This window comes from Pelophylax lessonae, assembly GCF_965119305.1.
Source record: "Pelophylax lessonae genome assembly, chromosome: 3".
NCBI classification, from domain to species: Eukaryota; Metazoa; Chordata; class Amphibia; order Anura; family Ranidae; genus Pelophylax; species Pelophylax lessonae.
Window position 1 is genome coordinate 431452912 of NC_138770.1, and position 20712 is coordinate 431473623.

The window sequence follows — 20712 nt, forward strand, 5'->3', positions numbered from 1 at the left end:
GGCTGCATTAGTGCTGCCTGTAGTGGGGAGCTACAGTTCATTGAGGATACCATGAATGCCAGCATGTACTGTGACATTCTGAAGTAGAGCATGATTCCCTCCCTTCAGGGACTGGGCCGCAGGGCAGTATTCTAACATGATAATGACCCCAAACACACCTCAAAGGTGATCACACTGCCTTGCTAAAGAAGCTGAGGGTAAAGGTGACGGACTGGCCAAGCATGTCTCCAGACCTAAACCCTATTGAGCATCTGTGGAGCATCCTCAAACGGAAGGTGGAGGAGCGCAAGGTCTCTAACATCCACCAGCTCTGTGATGTCGTCATGTAGGAGTGGAAGAGAACTCCAGGGGCAACCTGTGAAGCTCTGGTGAACTCCATACCCAAGAGTTAAGGCAGTGCTGGAAAATAATGGTGGCCACACAAAATTTTGACACTTTGGGCTCAAATTGGACATTTTCACTGAGGGGTGTACTCACTTTTGTTGCCAGCGGTTTAGACATTAATGGCTGTGTGTTGAGTTATTTTGAGGGGACAGCGCATTTACACTGTTATATAAGTATTACACTCACTACTTTACATTGTAGCAAAGTGTCATTTCTTCAGTGTTGTCACATGAAAAGATATAATAAAATATTTACAAAAATGTGAGAGGTGTACTCACTTTTGTGAGATACTGTATATCGTGGAATCAGAACCTCCTTCCTCCTGCTGGTGATCCCTCTAGTGATGCATCCTAGAATTCTAGTAATAGGGACGTAATAGAAATGGGGAAGAGTTAGATCTTTTGTCTGGTCATTGTTACTGTCTTCCTGCCATTGGCGTGCACAGTGGGTGTGCCAGGTGTGCCTTGGCATACCCAAATCACCACATGCAGATTATCTCTACTGCCCAGGCTTCCCCCCATGTTGCACCTTTTCCCCCAGCAGTGCTGCTGGCTTCCCTTCTCTCCTCTCCTCCTGGCTGCTGTGGGAGATGTTCAGAAAGGAGAGCATGGGAAGGGGATAGTAAATGTTATTTACCTGACACTTTCTTTCCTAAATGAACATAGTGAACACACAGTGAACGGTGTGTAGTATGCTTCAGTTTGTGAATGAACAGGAAGCCGCTCAGCACAGAGCACTTCCCATTCATTCACTGTCAAGTGCAGCTGAGGCTGCAGAGAAAGGCATGTGGGCTTGAACTTTGGCATGCACACTCTAATGCAATAGGCTGTGCACACCTACGCACACCATAGTTCCCTCTTGTGCTGCTATCACAGGGATAGAAAGGGAGGTGAAACAAAAAAAACAAAATACTTTACAGAAGTTAAGGTCCAGGCAAAAATAAAAAGGCCTTCAATGCAAATTAATTCTTATCACTAAACATTTACAGACAGTTCTCCTTTAAATACCATACCTGTCATTCCCAAGCTGGTGTTGTGTATATTGGATGACAGAAGGTTGGCTCTCATTCCCATTGCCCATGCTGAATGAAACTGAATAGCGCTGTAGTGAGGCAATAAATTAAACCAAGCTGTAGTAAAAATAATAGTATCTACATTGTGTTGACTCACTAAAAGTACAGCTGGATTATAAAACGCTATATCATAGCAGATAAAAATTCCAAACTTTCCAAATGGTGTGCTAAAGGTACTGATTTCCGGTTCCTCTGGGACATTAAACTGTACTTCTCCAAAAAAGAGGTGATACTGCAAGAATAAGGATGACAAAAGCAAAATATTTACTATCACAATACAAAAAATTATTCACAAGTTTGTGGGGTCATAGAGAAAATCTAACTATGAAACATGGATTTATCACTCTAAATATTCATGTTCATAACATATCAGCACTTTTTACTTAAAAAAAAAAGGGGGTGTGAGTGTATATTCTCACGTGAGCGCGCCTAGGATTCTAGTAAGATTTTAAATTAAATATTAAATAATGAGTGTTGTGTTACTATACAAACTGAAATTATGAGTATTTCTTGAGCAGCTAGTCAAAACAACCGGGGGTTGTGTGCATGGTGAATATAAGGGGGACAGCGCTCAAATATGTAATAAATGTCTATAGCTACACCATCAAAAACACATTGACTCACTGACAGTTAGTAGAGAGAGAAGTCAGAGAACCAAGATCAGCGAAAATCCAAAGGAGTAGGCCATGCACAAGGTCAGGAACAGGCAGAGTCGGCAACAGCAATCAACGAAATCGTCCAAGAGGCAAAGTCGGAAACAGGTAGAGTCGGCAACGGCAATCAACGAAATCCAAAGGAGTAGTCCAAGAGGCAAGGTCGGGAACAGGCAGAGTCGGCAACGGAAATCAACGAAATCCAAAGTAGTAGTCCAAGAGGCAAGGTCGGGAACAGGCAGAGTCTGCAACAGCAATCAATGAAATCCAAGTTTACCACCAACACCCAGGGAACAAGACCTATACTCGACTCTGCCTGTTCCCGACCTTGCCTCTTGGACTACTCCTTGACTTCTCTCTCTACTAACCGCCAGTGACTCATAAAGCCGTGAACAAAGGATAAATATAGAGAGCCTTGGAGTTTGCACCTACAAAAACAGACTACCATACCCACCGAGAGGATAGACAGTGGACCCATCATTCGGTTCCTCCGGAATAGTGGGACGGTATACACACTCCAGTGGGATCTGCATAAGGAACGGGCTGTGGGAAGATTAGGAACCATTCCAAAGACCACTTACCTGACCTAGACCCCAAGGGGTCGTCTGGTAAGTGGGTGCACAAACCGGTGACAGATCCCCCCAGTGTTTGATCCTGCATGTGGACAATCCCTTCCACTGAGCACGCAGCACTTTGGAATCATTTAATTATACAATTGCATATTTGCACCAGCACTTTTTATTGCATCCTTTTTATTGCATCATTTATTGTTTAGCACGGACACTTTAAGACTTGCCACTTTGAAGAACCAGTTGGGGTTCACTTTTCATATGACTTTTTTTTTTTTTTTTAGTGTAATTTCAGATATTTTTCATGATTTATATGTTATGTTATTCACAATGTGTTTTTGATGGTGTAGTTTTAGACACGTATTAAATCTTTGAGCACTGTCCCCCTTATATTCACCACGTTTTACTTAAAGTATGCTAGGTAGTCAAACTATTCTATCCTAATGAGCTCTAGTACATTTGCGGAAAGGAAACCACACATTTATTAACTCGGGCTGTGATGAATACTATGAAGATATACAGTGGGTACGGAAAGTATTCAGACCCCCTTACATTTTTCACTCTTTGTTATATTGCAGCCATTTGCTAAAATCATTTAAGTTCATTCTTCTTCCTCATGAATGTACACATAGCACCCCATACTGACAGAAAAACACAGAATTGTTGACATTGTTGCAGATTTATTAAAAAAGAAAAACTGAAATATCACATGGTCCTAAGTATTCAGACCCTTTGCTCAGTATTTAGTAGAAGCCCCCTTTTGATCTAATACAGCCAGGAGTCTTTTTGGGAAAGATGCAACAAGTCTTTCACACCTGGATTTGGGGATCCTCTGCCATTCCTCCTTGCAGATCCTCTCCAGTTCTGTCAGGTTGGATGGTAAATGTTGGTGGACAGCCATTTTTAGGTCTCTCCAGAGATGCTCAATTGGGTTTAAGTCAGGGCTCTGGCTGGGCCATTCAAGAACAGTCACGGAGTTGTTGTGAAGCCACTCCTTCGTTATTTTAGCTGTGTGCTTAGGGTCATTGTCTTGTTGGAAGGTAAACCTTCGGCCCAGTCTGAGGTCCAGAGCACTCTGGAGAAGGTTTTTGTCCAGGATATCCCTGTACTTGGCCGCATTCATCTTTCCCTCGATTGCAACCCGTCGTCCTGTCCCTGCAGCTGAAAAACACCCCCACAGCATGATGCTGCCACCACCATGCTTCACTGTTGGGACTGTATTGGACAGGTGATGAGCAGTGCCTGGTTTTCTCCACACATACCGCTTAGAATTAAGGCCAAAAAGTTATATTTTGGTCTCATCAGACCAGAGAATCTTATTTCTCACCATCTTGGAGTCCTTCAGGTGTTTTTTTAGCAAACTCCATGCAGGCTTTCATGTGTCTTACACTGAGGAGAGGCTTCCGTCGGGCCACTCTGCCATAAAGCCCCGACTGGTGGAGGGCTGCAGTGATGGTTGACTTTCTACAACTTTCTCCCATCTCCTGACTGCATCTCTGGAGCTCAGCCACAGTGATCTTTGGGTTCTTCTTTACCTCTCTCACCAAGGCTCTTCTCCCCCGATAGCTCAGTTTTGCCGGACGGCCAGCTCTAGGAAGGGTTCTGGTCGTCCCAAACGTCTTCCATTTGAGGATTATGGAGGCCACTATGCTCTTAGGAACCTTAAGTGCAGCAGAAATCTTTTTGTAACCTTGGCCAGATCTGTGCCTTGCCACAATTCTGTCTCTGAGCTCTTCAGGCAGTTCCTTTGACCTCATGATTCTCATTTGCTCTGACATGCATTGTGATCTGGAAGGTCTTATATAGACAGGTGTGTGTGGCTTTCCTAATCAAGTCCAATCAGTATAATCAAACACAGCTGGACTCAAATGAAGGTGTAGAACTATCTCAAGGATGATCAGAAGAAATGGAAAGCACCTGAGTTAAATATATGAGTGTCACAGCAAAGGGTCTGAATACTTAGGACCGTGTGATATTTCAGTTTTTCTTTTTTAATAAATCTGCAACAATGTCAACAATTCTGTGTTTTTCTGTCAGTATGGGGTGCTATGTGTACATTCATGAGGAAGAAGAATGAACTTAAATGATTTTAGCAAATGGCTGCAATATAACAAAGAGTGAAAAATTTAAGGGGGTCTGAATACTTTCCGTACCCACTGTATATGTGCCATCAATTAATTAATATCAGTTCAGTTATTGTTCTAAAATCATGAAAAAATATCTTCTATATATACAATATATTTGTCCATTAACCAGAATGAGCATTTCTCAATTACATGAATTTCTAGTACAAGTTGCAGAAAATATCCAGCATGCTTATCCAGCATGGAAAACACAATGATTGTTAACAAAAAACTGAACTTTTACTTTTCACTATGCATATTACTGCCAAAGGGTGCTCAAAGCTATAGTAGACGTGTAAGCTTTTGTGGAAAAACATGAGAAGCTCCTTATGGGTGGACATTGAAAAATACCTCACCAACAATAACCTATTAGGGAATCTGCTGCTTGCAGATCTCTGAACTCCAATACCGCCCTCTGATCTAACCTTCACCACTAGAGCATCCATCCTTGCTTGGAGAATGCTCAACCAATCTATTTTAAATCTAGAGCACCCTGAGGCTGTACGCCTCCCTATCAGTATATTGGAAACCTTAATTCCAAATTTGCGCATTGGTAGATGGGGTCGCTCTAGTATCCACTGAGGACCTTCTTATCAGTGGCAGACCCGATACCCTAGAAAATGTCCTCTGGAGGTTTAATTTACCGAATACTGCCTATTTCACCCTTTTACGTATTAGACACTTCCTGGTGTCTTCTCCAATTCCAACAATGCACCTTCACCCCAAAGTCTGGCACTTTCTATCCCATAATGACAGACTCCAAAAAGGTATATCTTTGCTGTATAATTTGTTGAATGACAAATCTGTGTTCCTTAGAAGTAAATCTATGCTCAAATTGGAAGAACTCAACTTATCCTTTATCAATACCCAATGGCAACAAACCATACGCTATACTTATACAGTGCCTTTGCGAAAGTATTTGGCCCCCTTGAACTTTTCGACCTTTTGCCACATTTCAGGCTTCAAACATAAAGATATAAAACGGTAATTTATTTGTGAAGAATCAACAAGTGGGATTATTATTGGATATATCAAACTTTGTTAACAGATAAAAAACTGAAAATTGTGCGTGCAAAATTATTCAGCCCCTTTACTTTCAGTACAGCAAACTCTCTTCAGAAGTTTAGTGAGGATCTCTGAATGATCCAATGTTGACCTAAATGACGAATGATGATAAATAGAATCGACCTGTGTGTAATCAAGTCTCCGTATAAATGCACCTGCACTGTGATAGTCTCAGAGGTTCGGTTAAAGCGCAGAGAGCATCATGAAGAACAAGGAACACACCAGGCAGGTCCGAGATACTGTTGTGGAGAAGTTTAAAGCTGGATTTGGATACAAAAAGATTTCCCAAGATTTAAACATCCCAAGGAGCACTGTGCAAGCGATAATATTGAAATGGAAGGAGTATCAGACCACTGCAAATCTACGAAGACCTGGCCGTCCCTCTAAACGTTCAGCTCATACAAGGAGAAGACTGATCAGAGATGCAGCCAAGAGGCCCATGATCACTCTGGATGAACTGCAGAGATCTACTGCTGAGGTGGGAGACTCTGTCCATAGGACAACAATCAGTCGTATACTGCACAAATCTGGCCTTTATGGAAGAGTGGCAAGAAGAAAGCCATTTCTTAAAGATATCCATAAAAAGTGTTGTTTAAAGTTTGCCACAAGCCACCTGGGAGACACACCAAACATGTGGAAGAAGGTGCTCTGGTCAGATGAAACCAAAATTGAACTTTTTGGCAACCATGCAAAACATTATGTTTAGCGTAAAAGCAACACAGCTCATCACCCTGAACACACCATCCCCACTGTCAAACATGGTGGTGGCAGCATCATGGTTTGGGCCTGCTTTTCTTCAGCAGGGACAGGGAAGATAGTTAAAATTAATGGGAAGATGGATGGAGCCAAATACAGGACCATTCTGGAAGAAAACCTGATGGAGTCTGCAAAAGACCTGAGACTGGGACGGAGATTTGTCTTCCAACAAGACAATGATCCAAAACATAAAGCAAAATCTACAAAGGAATGGTTCACAAATAAACATATCCAGGTGTTAGAATGGCCAAGTCAAAGTCCAGACCTGAATCCAATCGAGAATCTGTGGAAAGAACTAAAAACTGCTGTTCACAAACGCTCTCCATCCAACCTCACTAAGCTCAAGCTGTTTTGCAAGGAGGAATGGGCAAAAATTTCAGTCTCTCGATGTGCAAAACTGATAGAGACATATCCCAAGTGACTTACAGCTGTAATCGCAGCAAAAGGTGGCGCTACAAAGTATTAACTTAAGGGGGCTGAATAATTTTGCACGCCCAATTTTTCACAGTTTTTTATTTGTTAAAAAAGTTTGAAATATTCAATAAATTTCATTCCACTTCATGATTGTGTCCCACTTGTTGTTGATTCTTCACAAAAAATTACAGTTTTATATCTTTATGTTTGAAGCCTGAAATGTGGAAAAAGGTTGAAAAGTTCAAGGGAGCCGAATACTTTCGCAAGGCACTGTAGCATAACTCACTGTGTAAACCATAAGAAATTGGCTCTAAAAATTGTACCTCATAACTTAGAAGTTGGCCAAGTTATACCCCGACTGTTCCCCCCTATGCTGGTGAGGTTGTGGCCTATCGGCTGATGTGTTCCATATATTGTGGTCCTGTAGGAGTATTCGCAGTAGGTACCTAGCTACACTAATCATTTTGGCCTCCAATGAAGTAAAAAAATGTCTCAGGCTGCATAAAACATTTACTAGTCAATGACAGCTATTGGTTAAGAGTCTGGGATAGAACTACATGCAGTATATATGCTCAGCGTACTGAGACAGATTGCAGTTACAGGAATTTGTATACTAAATGCTTAGTTTACAAGAATGCCACGGTCTCAGAAATGAAAAGTCCACAGGGCATTTTTTTGTTTTATAGTAATGTAATAATGATCATGCAAATTGATCCAGCTTTTGGAGTTATGCTTTTAAATACAAGAAAAATATAGAGAGAGGTTTTGTTCAGCATAATCAAATTTTCCAGGACAAAAGGTAAAACAGTAAGATAATTCTGTTTTCTACTAAAAGATTCAATCAGGTTAAAGTGGAACTGAAGTGAGAAGTTGCCGAAGAGTGAAGCCTAGTGCATGCAAGTAGTTGTACTGTATTATCACTAGCAGAGGAAGACTTCGGCAACTGCAGAAACTCCTATGAAGATGGCACCAGTTGTAGAGTGGCAAGGGAGAGTGTGGAGTTGTCATGGCTGGAGCAATAAAAATTCAAAAGGTAAGTTTGACATATGTGCAAGTACAGTATGCCATGAATAATTACACATTATGGCAAGTGCTTCTGCTGCGCTTCTCCCATTTAAGGAGAAAAAGTCAATACATTTATTGACGCTGCTTATAGCTAACACAGGTTACAGGTTTGCCAAGCTGGTGCCAAAAACAGAAAATAGCATTTTTATTCTCAATGTAAAATCCTTTTTCCCAATCTCTTCGAGAGATACAGCACCTAAATTAGACCCATTGATACTGTATATGATGAGACTTACAGATCTAGATTAGCAAAAGTGACTTTCTTTAGTAAACCCCCCCCCCCCCCCCCTCTTTTAATAACACTAAGTCACATACAAAGAAGGGAACAGAAATTAAAGTGCATTTGTGGACAAAATAAAAAAATAAACATTCAGCACAGCTAGAAAAAATTTAAAAAAATCAATGCACATTTGCCAGTGTTATCTTTTCACTAGTGCAAGTAGTGACAAATATCTCATGATCCTGCCAGAAATACAGTTAGCTTCTTCTACCTTCTTGTAGTTTTCTGACTGTTCTGACAACAGTTCCATTGCAGCACTGTAGTAACTAGTAACAGTAGGCTGGGAGAAACAGCAGGCTAACAGAAATATGGAGATGAGGAGATGGGGGGTGTGCTGATGTAGTCCAGGAAAGGACATCTCGGGCAGGGCTGACAGTACTGTTTAGAATTCCATGCAGCAGAGACACCATTACAGGAAGTTAGGGTATCATTGTATTTCTGGCAGAATTAACAGGTATTTTTTTTAGTACTTGAAATATTTTAATGGATGCATAAAGTGAGAAAATGTATATATATTAGAAAGATGAATATATTTTTTGAGGATTTTGCAATTCTTTCTTCTCATAGTCATACGTATACTGTTTTTACCTTGTGATATCGTGCTATGAGTTTTCCCTCAGGATCAAATGCAACGGTGGTGTCATAAAAAAAATGCCCATCCTCAGGACAGTGGGAATTACTAGAATTGCATTGTTTCTTGTCTCCCAAATTTGCCACTAGATAAATATGGTTCTTTTTGGCCATGCAACTCAGTCTGTTCTGTACTGGTGTTCTGCCAAATCTAATTAAATATAAAAAAAAAATAATTATTTTGAATTAGAAATAATTAATATGATTATTTTTATTATTATTATATTATTATTATTATTTAGCGACCAAGAGAGGAGGTGTAGATAGAGAAGAGAAGGGGTCCAAGAACAGAGCCTTGGAGGAACCTACAGAAGTTATAGGTAACACTGAAGGAGCGCTGTGATAGATAGGAAGAGAACCAGAAAAGAGCAGAATCTTGCAGGCCAAGGGGTGACATTTTTTGAGAAGGAGTGGATGGTCAACAGTATCAAAGGCCGCAGAGAGGTCTAGTAGTAACAGTATGGAGTAGTGGCCATTGCTTTTAGCAGTTAGTAAATCATTAGTGAATTTTAGTAGGGCAGTTTCTGTGGAGTGCTGCAAGTGAAAGCCCAACTATAACCGGTCAAGAAGGTTGTGTTCAGTGAGGTAGGAGCTCAGACAGTTTTAGACTAAAGCCCCGTACACACGTACCGATCGTCGTCATACAAACGTTCGTCATTTCTACCCGGGATGTCGATGTCTGTTGAAAAGTGCAAAGACAGCACAAGAATTTTGTCCGCCGACTTCAGCTGACTGCAGAAGTGATGTCATGTAATGGTTAACTTTCCCTGTGTTTTTTCTTTTCTGAGCATGCCCAGTCTTGCAAATCTGCGGTCTGTCGGCTGATTTCTGTACTGACTGGCGAACAATCGTCCGTTCTGGTGTCGGCATACAAAAATTTTTATGTTTGCAAGAAAGCCTCTTGTCCGGAGAATGTGCGCAGACAGCTGTCGGAGGCACCATACTAACAAGCGTACAATCGGCAGATCTTTCGTCCGCCGACGTTTGTATGACAACGATCGGTACGTGTGTACGGGCCTTAAGTGTTCAAAAACTTTAGAGGCGAATGGGTGCAAGGAGATCAGACTGCCACACGACTATTTACGTTGGCAGTCAGCCCCTCACAGGCAGAGCGACGTAGGGATACGTCACTAGCCTGTAAGGGTGTGGGGAGCGAGTGCGCGCCACCGGAAGCGTGCTCCCGCTCAGTCACGGACACCCCCGCGCTTGTGCCCGGCGGACCCGATGTCCGCCGGGCACTCACGATCGTCCGTCTAGTGTAAACAAAGCCGCCTGTCAGTTCTCCCTGAGTAAGAATGATGATCAAACGGTTCTACTATGTAGGACCGTTGATCACTGTTCTTACACACACAGCCACAGCCAATCACAGTTAGAAGCACGCCCCTAGGACACACTTAACCCCTCCCTCTCCAATACAGTTAACTCCTTCACCGCCAGTGTCATTTTTACAGTAACAGTGCATATATATAGCACTGTATCACTAGGAGTAGAATAAATATCCTGCTCACCCAGCGCTCAAAACTATTTTATATAATAAGAGGGCACATCCGACTGTACTCTAAAATTGTTAGCTGCCACTATAAAAATACACAAACATAAAAAACAGGTGCACTCTTTAAAAATTTTAAATATAAATAAAACTCCCCATGAGTCCACTAGCGGCGCTCAAGGTGCATAGTATACATACACGATATCGCATGTAAGTAAATACAATCGTTGGTGAGTGAACCACTATATGTTTCTAAATGTGATCCAGATGAAAACAGTCCAAATGAAAGTCCGTTGGAATGCAGCACAACCACATGCAGGTAACAGGATTCAAGACCTCCACTTCACCACAGTGCACGCCCAAATGGAAATGCACTTACCGACAGTGGCTCAAATAAAAGCCTGTAGTATCAATCACTGCAAGGTCCTCAAAACCGGAGTCAGTGTGGTATCCTCTCCAACAGAAACATGGACTGCTTGACCACTCACCAGGACGTAAATGCAAAAATGAATGTCACAGGCACATAGCGTAACCCCATTTTTCATTTATTTCAAAGATAAAAGCAAAACACAAATCCCCTAGGAATTACACTCACATGCTCAAATAGAATGACAAACGTTGTGACAAACTGTATTCAGAAGTTACCGCACTGTCGATCGTCCAACACCGTTCGTTGCAGACCGCCGGGTACCATAGGCGGATGACTTCCGGGTGTGATGTCTGACTTATGTCGGTAACCACGGTAACCACGTGCTCACGCCCTAACGAGTTACGTCATCATGGACTTCAACTGAGGGGGCGTCAATCGTCAATTAAATGACGCCCTCAGTTGAAGTCCGTGATGACAAAACTCGTTAGGGCGTGAGCACGCGGTTACCTTGGTTACCGACATATGTCAGACGTCACACCCGGAAGTCATCCGCCTATGGTACCCGGCGGTCTGCAACGAACATATGGGGGTGATCTGTGAATGCTTTAGAGGTAGGGTAAGGTGCCAGTAGATAGGGAGAGATTGAAGATAAAGGGATTATAGGAAAACCAGGGAAGGAGGTCATCAGAAAAGCTTGATACTGGTCCAGGAGGCCAATAAATCACTGCATCTCTCAGAGAAATTTGAGAAAACAGACAAATACAGTGGGTTTTAAAAGAGGAGAGGGATAGAGAGGGATGGGTAGGAAAGACTTGAAATGTGCTCAATGGGGAAATAAGGAATCAAACTCAACCTACTTTCTATCTGCTGGGTCTGGGCCAAACAAACCTACTTTGTCACTCTATTAATACCTTGTCATCCAGTCATCCAATTCTATCCACTGGGTCTGGGTGAGTCCAGTGAAGATCCACCATGGGAGAGGGCAGCAGGAGAAGCAGAGCCAGGTTTCAGCAAGAATGTTAAAGCAATAAGAGATAAAAAAGGGCACGCACAGATGTGAGCTTGTTACAGACAGAGCAGGAATTCCAGAGGACACATGAGATGGGGGGCAGGTTTTTGGAAGCCGGAGAATAGAAACTGAGTGGATTGTGGAAGTTGCCAGAGGAGGAAGGTCGCTAAAAGTGGAGGCTGCAGTTAGAAAATGGGTAGTCAGGATTGGGGGAAATGTCCCCAGAGCTTAGGAGAAGGAGGGTGGGCAAAGTAAGATGGGAATGGAATGTATATGAGTGCACATACCTCACTGTCCTGGTCAGCATGTGGGTTCAGTATTTTCAGAAGGTGATATGTGCAGTAATAGGGAGAGGGTAGGAGTGAGGGTGATCTATATGAGCTGTGGGGTGGAGAGCAGAGGTAAATCAAGGACAATTTGAGGACAAAGAACACCAATGTGAGAAGGAAGAGTAGAGGGAGCATACTAGGGGAAAAAGAAAATGGGAATCAGACTTCTTAAGAAAGGAGAAATGTTCTTCATACTGCTTCAGTTATCCTTCTTTAGTTAAGGTGGTAGTAAAGTCTTTTTTTAAACTTGTACCTAAAGGTAAGCCTATAATAAGGCTTACCTGTAGGTACAGTAAATATCTCCTAACCTTGCACTGTTCATGCTGCATGCAGCTTGGGACGTCACCGGCACATCCACTTTAAAGGGACGGCATACCCGTGCTGTCCCTTCAGAGCTCTGTTCCGTGACTCGCGTGGCATCAGACAGCCAAAGCATGTGAACCTGGAAGGAAGACTGGGTGAACATGGAAGCCATGTCAGCAGTGACAGCATGCCGCTGGAGGGCTTTGTTGTAAGGTAAGCATTTCATATTGTGCACATTATGCCATTGTCTTGCAGTTTTTTTTTTTTTTAAAAGGCTGCTTTTTACTACCAACTTAAACTACTGTGTTGAAACTGTTTTTATTAGGATTTATTTTAGGTAAGCTTACTTTATTTAGTTTGTACTTTGAATTCTCACATGTAAAGTCATTGCCTGATAGCTAAAGGCAACAAACAATTTAAGTAACAAATTTTGTCAAAACAAGATTCAAGGGGCCTTACAAAGCCATGATGTCTGTTGTCACCTGATGGAAGAAGACAAAGCTTTATTGTCATCTGATGATCCAAAGTACTCACATGATAAGGCTGTGGGGTGAACAGGATCATTGTACGAATAAAAGGAAACAAGTGCTCTTTAATATTCTGAACCAAGGACTGCATTTCACATATTAAATGCAGTGTTAGACTCAGTTATACTAGAAATTATCCAGGCGTATAAATACCTATACAATTTCCAGATGAGTGAAGTTTAGCAGTTATTATTTTTTTTTACACATGCCTCTTCATACTTTTACATAATGCAGATCTTCTTATCATATCCTCATAAACCACTAACAGTTCAAGTCTCCCATCTCTCTTTACAGAAGAATGTCAATAAATACATGAACTTTTAGAGTACACCTGTGGTCATAACTGGAAGCCCGTTACACAAAACATGGTCTGTTAGTGGTCACTAGCTATAATCCTCACATACTGTATTTGTATCACTTGAAGCAGAGCTCTAACTGAAAGGGGACGTTCCGCTTTAAGAACTCTTCCCCCTTCCTATGCCACATTTGACATGTCATTATTTTTTGGGGGGGAGGAGCAAGTATCTAGTTTTTACTGGTACCCACTCCCACTTCTGCTTTCAACTGCCTAGGAGATCCGAGCAGAAGTTCTCTCCCTTCCCTGCAATGTTCTGGGGCACGTCTAAGATCCCAGAAGATTGCCCAAGCATTGAGGAAGAGCAGAGTGACTTACGCATGCATGGTGTGCACCCGGCTGTGAAGCCACAAGCTGTCACAGAAGGGTGCCATCAGTTGTAATGCAGGCCCTGGGGAAGGAGAGGGAAAGAAGCTATGGTTCGGGTGAGCACATCGCTGGATCCTGAGACAGGTGAGTGAGTGTGTGTTTACTAAAAGTCAAGAGCTACACTTTGGCTCCTTTCACACAGGCTTTCCGCCTGGCAGACTCGGGGATCGGTCCGTCTCCACTCTCTGTGCTGAGACGGAGCTGTCAGATCACCGCTCTCCTCTTTTGGAGATCGGATGAAAACAGACCGCCTGTCCATTTTCATCCGATCCTATCCGATCCTCCAGACGGATGGAAAATAGGTTTTCCATCTGTGTGGATTTCACAGACAGGATCGAATCGGATAGCAGCGGGTGTCACCACTGACATCCACTGCTTCATAGGACTGCATGGAGCATCCAATCAGATCCACCTGAAAAAACTGATAGGTGGACCGGATCGGAAAGCCCGTGTGAAAGGGGCCTTATTCTCTCGTCAATAATATCATTCATTGGAATAAGTCTCACCTTTGTGGATCATTGCATGGAATCCAGTTAACTGCAGGTTCAGGTATATCTTCAAGGTAAGGATATACTGCTTCTCGGCTCAAACCAAAACAACATATAGCATATTCAGGAGTCACAATGATGTGTGCTTTCTGCAAATAAGCATTCATTCAGTAATCAAAACAAATACAACACATTCTAGCTGTATATGTTTATTTTTTGTGTAACCACTTCACCTCTCAATTTTTACATTTCTTCTATGGATCTGCTAATTCGGCAATAACTTATAGCAAAGTAATACATACTATATTGTTTTTTTTCTTCTTTTTGCTTTTTTTCCCACTTCCAATTCTGGCATTTCTCTTCTACATGTAAAAATCAACAGTTTTTTCCTAAAAAAAAAAGACTCCGAAAATTCCAAACTATATATATATATATATATATACACACATACATACAGTGCCTTGCGAAAGTATTCACCCACTTGAACTTTTCAACCTTTTGCCGCATTTCAGGCTTCAAACATAAAGATATAAAACTGTAATTTTTTGTGAAGAATCAACAACAAGTGGGACACAATCATGAAGTGGAATGAAATTTATTGGATATTTCAAACTTTTTTAACAAATAAAAAACTGAAAAATTGGGCGTGCAAAATTATTCAGCCCCCTTAAGTTAATACTTTGTAGCACCGCCTTTTGCTGCGATTACAGCTGTAAGTCGCTTGGGGTATGTCTCTATCAGTTTTGCACATCGAGAGACTGAAATTTTTGCCCATTCCTCCTTGCAAAACAGCTCAAGCAAAGTGAGGTTGGATGTAGAGCGTTTGTGAACAGCAGTTTTCAGTTCTTTCCACAGATTCTCGATTGGATTCAGGTCTGGACTTTGACTTGGCCATTCTAACACCTGGATATGTTTATTTGTGAACCATTCCATTGTAGATTTTGCTTTATGTTTTGGATCATTGTCTTGTTGGAAGACAAATCTCCGTCCCAGTCTCAGGTCTTTTGCAGACTCCATCAGGTTTTCTTCCAGAATGGTCCTGTATTTGGCTCCATCCATCTTCCCATCAATTTTAACCATCTTCCCTGTCCCTGCTGAAGAAAAGTGTTAAGGGTGATGAGCTGTGTTGCTTTTACGCCAAACATAACGTTTTGCATTGTTGCCAAAAAGTTTGATTTTGGTTTCATCTGACCAGAGCACCTTCTTCCACATGTTTGGTGTGTCTCCCTGGTGGCTTGTGGCAAACTTTAAACGACACTTTTTATGGATATCTTTAAGAAATGGCTTTCTTCTTGCCACTCTTCCATAAAGGCCAGATTTGTGTAGTATACGACTGATTGTTGTCCTATGGACAGAGTCTCCCACCTCAGCTGTAGATCTCTGCAGTTCATCCAGAGTGATCATGGGCCTCTTGGCTGCATTTCTGATCAGTCTTCTCCTTGTATGAGCTGAAAATTTAGAGGGACGGCCAGGTCTTCGTAGATTTGCAGTGGTCTGATACTCCTTCGATTTCAATATTATCGCTTGCACAGTGCTCCTTGGGATGTTTAAAGCTTGGGAAATCTTTTTGTATCCAAATCCGGCTTTAAACTTCTTCACAACAGTATCTCAGGACCTGCCTGGTGTGTTCCTTGTTCTTCATGATGCTCTCTGCGCTTTAAAACGGACCTCTGAGACTATCACAGTGCAGGTGCATTTATACGGAGACTTGATTACACACAGGTGGATTCTATTTTATCATCATTAGTAATTTAGGTCAACATTGGATCATTCAGAGATCCTCACTGAACTTCTGGAGAGAGTTTGCTGCACTGAAAGTAAAGGGGCTGAATAATTTTGCACGCCCAATTTTTCAGTTTTTTATTTGTTAAAAAAGTTTGAAATATCCTATAAATTTCATTCCACTTCATGATTGTGTCCCACTTGTTGTTGATTCTTCACAAAAAATTACAGTTTTATATCTTTATGTTTGAAGCCTGAAATGTAGCAAAAGTTCGCAAAGTTCAAGGGGGCCGAATACTTTCGCAAGGCACTGTATATTGCTGTTTTTGGTAAGAATCCCTGATGATTATTTTGTGCAATAAAGAGTGCAATATACTTCTGTTCTTGTTGTTTAAAGTTGTACACCTGTTACGAAGTGCATTGCATATTTTCTGTAGTATATTAGACTTCACAGTCATACTTAAACACATAAATGCTATTTCTGTGAATTCAGTTGGGTTTTAAAGTACACCTCTCATGAAAGAAATAGGAGGACAGCATAGTCATAAAATGTTGGTTGCCAGGCTATCTTTTTCTATTCCCCTTAGCCATACAAGCAGAACAAGTATGCAGCAATTGAAAGAAAAAAAAAATCCTCATGGCGTTACTTGCTTTGGGACTGTGGCTAAGAAAGATAGCACAGGATGATACATGATCTCTGAAAGGGGAATGGGCTATGGGCGGTTGATCAACAGCTCCTCCTGGTCCTATGTCATTCAGTTGCTGTAGTATGGTGAATCTGGCAGGATGCAGAAGAGAATTCCCTGTAGCTGTTTTAACCCCTGCTGCTCTGAATGATTACATCGGCAGGGGGAGGTGGGGGTAGTGGGGATGTACCTTTACCAAAAAACTGCCTATGCAGGTAAGGGGTGCCTGTAGATAAAAAACAAACTGTGCAATTTGACCAAAGTTAAATAATGCACTTGCTATTTTTATTTATTTCAGGTACTTATATTGCGCCGTCAATTTATGCAGCACTTTACATATACATTACATAGAAACATAGAAACATAGAAACATAGAATGTGTCGGCAGATAAGAACCATTTGGCCCATCCAGTCTGCCCAATATATCTGAATCCTATGAATAGTCCCTGGCCCTATCTTATATGAAGGATAGCCTTATGCCTATCCCATGCATGCTTAAACTCCTTCACTGTATTTGCAGCTGCACATTCACATCAATCCCTGCCCTCCAGGAGCTTACAAGGTCCCTAACTCACATACATACAAACACACACTAGGGCCAATTTAGTGTTAGTTGTTTATGTACCTCTGAAGCCTTGCTAAAAAATACCCAGGGATGGCATCATCTTATAAGCTGCTTGGATGTAGCACATCCTATAGCAAGAATGACAAAAAATGTGCAAGTTTTCCCTAAAAGCATACCACACCTTTGGTTCTCTATCACGCAAAAAAGAAAAACCCCAAAAAATGTGCAGAAGGTCCCCTTAAAAACCCATACCAGACCCTTAATCCAAGCACAGTCTGACTAGCCAGGAAAAGAGGGGGGGGGGGACAAGCATTAGTGATGAGCCGAACACCCCACCCCCCTGTTCAGTTTGCATCAGAACATCGCGAACAGGGGAAAAGTTAATTCTACAAACAAACTAACTCCATTGAAGTCTATGGGACTCAATGTCAAAAATCAAACATCCTTATTTTGAAGGCTTAAATGCAAGTTATTGCCCAAAAGAAAGTGTATCGGGGTCCGGGCACTGACCTGGGGAACATGTAGCAATGCAAAAAAATTTTTTTAAAAATGATTGTTTTTAACCACTTTAGCCCCGGAGGATTTGGCTGCTCGATGACCAGGCCCTATTTTGCGATTCGGCACTGCATTATTTTAACGGACAATTGCGCGGTCGTGCGATGCTGTACCCAAAAAAAATTGACGATCTTTTTTTCCCACAAATAGAGCTTTATTTTGGTGGTATTTGATCATCTGTGTGATTTTTATTTTTTGCACTATAAACTAAAAAAAGAGCGACAATTTTGAAAAAAATTACAATATTTTTCACATTCTTTTATATTAAATTCTCCAAAAAATTTAAAAATCTAAATTTTTTAACATTTTAGGCCAATTTGATTTCTGCTACATATTTTTGGTAAAAAAAAAAAAAAAAAAAAAATCGCAATAAGTGTATTTTGATTGGTTTGCGCAAAAGTTATTGCGTTTACTAACTATGGGAAAGATTTATGTCATTTTTATTGTTTTTTTTTTTTTACTAGTAATGGCGGCGATCTGGGATTTTTTTTTGCGGGACTGCAACAGTGCGACAGGCAGATCGGAACCCTAACTGACATTTTTGACACTTCTGGGGGTACCAGTGACATTACTACAGTAATCAGTGCTAAAAATATGCACTGTTACTGTAAAAATGACAAGACAATGGAAGGGAAGGGGTTAACAGTATGTGTTATCAAGAGGCTAAATGTGTCCATAGGGGCGTGATTCTAACTGTCAGGGGGCATGGCTTGTGAAGTAATCACAGAGACATGTGATCCTATATAGCAGGATCACATAGCCTCTGTGATCACTTCAGGGAGAATGACAGACGGCTGTGTTTACATCAGCTGTCGGTCCTTCTCTCTCAGCTGCGGGAGATTGGGAGTGGCCGGAAGCCATCTGAGCCGCCTGTCACACGCACTGGCTCTCCAACTAACGAGCGGGGGCAGGAGCGCGTCCCCGGCGGCACACGCTCACCCCCTAGAGTCTCCTGAGCGAGCGGCGTAGTATTACGTCGCTTTGCACAGGAGTGGCTGCCTGCCGCAGTAAAACTGCGGTGGGAGGTGGTTATGTGGTTAAAGGAGCAGTGATTTACAGATTAAAGGAGGAGTGATTTACTGATTTTAATGAGGCTTAAAGTGATACTATAACAATGAAAAATTCCTTCAAATATCGTGCCTTGTGGGTCCCTTTAATGTGCCTGTAAAGTAGCGCATCTGTACGATGTATGTAGCCTGCTGCAGCAATACTGACATTTCTAAAGGAAAAAATATCATATACAAACATACACACAAATTTCAAATCGCATGTACTGGTCATACAGGTGCAGAAAAATTGGGCCTTGGTTGTTGGTGGTGCCTGAACATCCCAACCCCTCGCAGTTACTCTTGCTGGGCATAGGAATGGGCCCTGCTGGTAAAAATTCCATACAAATTTTGAAAATTGCATGTACTTGTCATACAGGTGCAGAAAAATTGGGCCTTGGTTGTTGGTGGTGCCTGAACACCGTAACCAACCCCTCGCAGTTACTCTTGCTGGGTGCAGTAACAGGCCCTGCTGATAAAAATTCCATACAAATTTGAAATTGCATGTACTTGTCATACAGGTGCACAAAATTTGGGCCTTGGTTGTTTGTGGTGCCTGAACACTGCAACCTATCACAGTTAATCTTGCTGGGCGCAGGAACGGGCCCTGCTGGTAAAAATTCCATACCAATTTTAACTTGGCAAAGATCAAGTGTTGTATGTGTTCAGTGATCTAGTGGGGTCGTTGTGCTGTCATCTGACCTGGCCAAGATGGGGTGTCAGCTATGCAAACCTGCTGGAGTGATGGGGATCTGGAAGGTTAGTATCGGCAGGAACTGAAACTGAAATTGTGCCCTTGGTGTTGGTGGTGCCTGAACACCGTAACCCCTCGCAGTTACTCTTTCTGGGTGCAGGAACAGGACCTGCTGGTAAGAATTCCATACAAAGTTGAAATTGCATGTACTTGTCATACAGGTGCCAAAAATATGGCCTTTGGTGTTGGTGGTGCCTGAACACCGTAACCCATCACAGTTACTCTTGCTGGGTGCAGGAACGGGACCTGCTGGTAAGAATTCCAAACAAATTTGAAATCGCATATACTTGTCATACAGGTGCCAAAAATTGGGCCTTTGGTGTTGGTGGTGCCTGAACACTGTAACCCCTCACAGTTACTCTTGCTGGGTGCAGGGCACAGGGACAGGGCCTGCTGTTAAAAATGATATACGGAATTTAAATAGTATGCACCTGTCATAAAAGTTCAGAAAAATTAGGCCTTGGGGTTGGTGGTGACCAAAACTAAAAACATTGTTGGAAGCTAGCAGAATCAAGGTTGAGGAATAGGATAGGCAGCATATGCAGTTTTCAAGGGATGGCAGACCCCTAGCAAATTCAATCAGTTACATGAGCATCAGGGGTTTGATAGTTGCTGTTGATCCAGGACTGATTCATTTTGATAAAAGTCATATTATCAACAGAGTCTGTGGACAGACGCACTCTTTTGTTCAGTCACAAAACCTCCAGCAGCACTAAATGTCCATTTGCAAAGCATGCTGGGAGCAGGACAGACCAGTAGCTCCACTGCAAATTGAGAAAGTTCTGGCCAGTGGTCCATCCTCATGACCCAGTAACCCAGTGGATGCTCACTTGGAAAGGTCTCCAAGTCTGCTCTTGCCCCTAGATAATCATGCACCATATGATGGGAGACCCTGCCAAAGGTTGCTTAAACCTAACAGCCCTGGGTGCTGCTGAGGACTAAAGAGACTGTTTAAAAAGCATCAGTCAGCCGACCGCCTTCTCTGCCACTCCTCCTTTGGCTGAACGATGGCTCAGAAACACGTCCAGAGAATGTTAACCTCCCAGTGTCTGAAAAGGTGTTACAAAATTTTTCTTCAAGGCCTCCTCAAGATGTTTAATCCTCTGCTCCCTCTGCGAAGGTAGGATGAGCTCT

General features: G+C 42.1%; 1 protein-coding gene across 1 annotated transcript in view; it reads right to left on the bottom strand.

The window, feature by feature from the left end:
• The window catches only part of LOC309550566 (uncharacterized protein), a 98593-nt gene that overhangs the window by 68371 nt on the left and 9510 nt on the right, over positions 1-20712 (bottom strand). Inside the window, exons 2-4 of the mRNA XM_082250914.1 lie at positions 14269-14399; positions 8970-9162; positions 1397-1688 (exon numbers count right to left, since the gene is read on the bottom strand). Of these exons, the coding sequence (XP_082107040.1) occupies positions 1397-1688; positions 8970-9162; positions 14269-14399 (616 nt within the window). The remainder of the gene's footprint in view (positions 1-1396; positions 1689-8969; positions 9163-14268; positions 14400-20712) is intronic.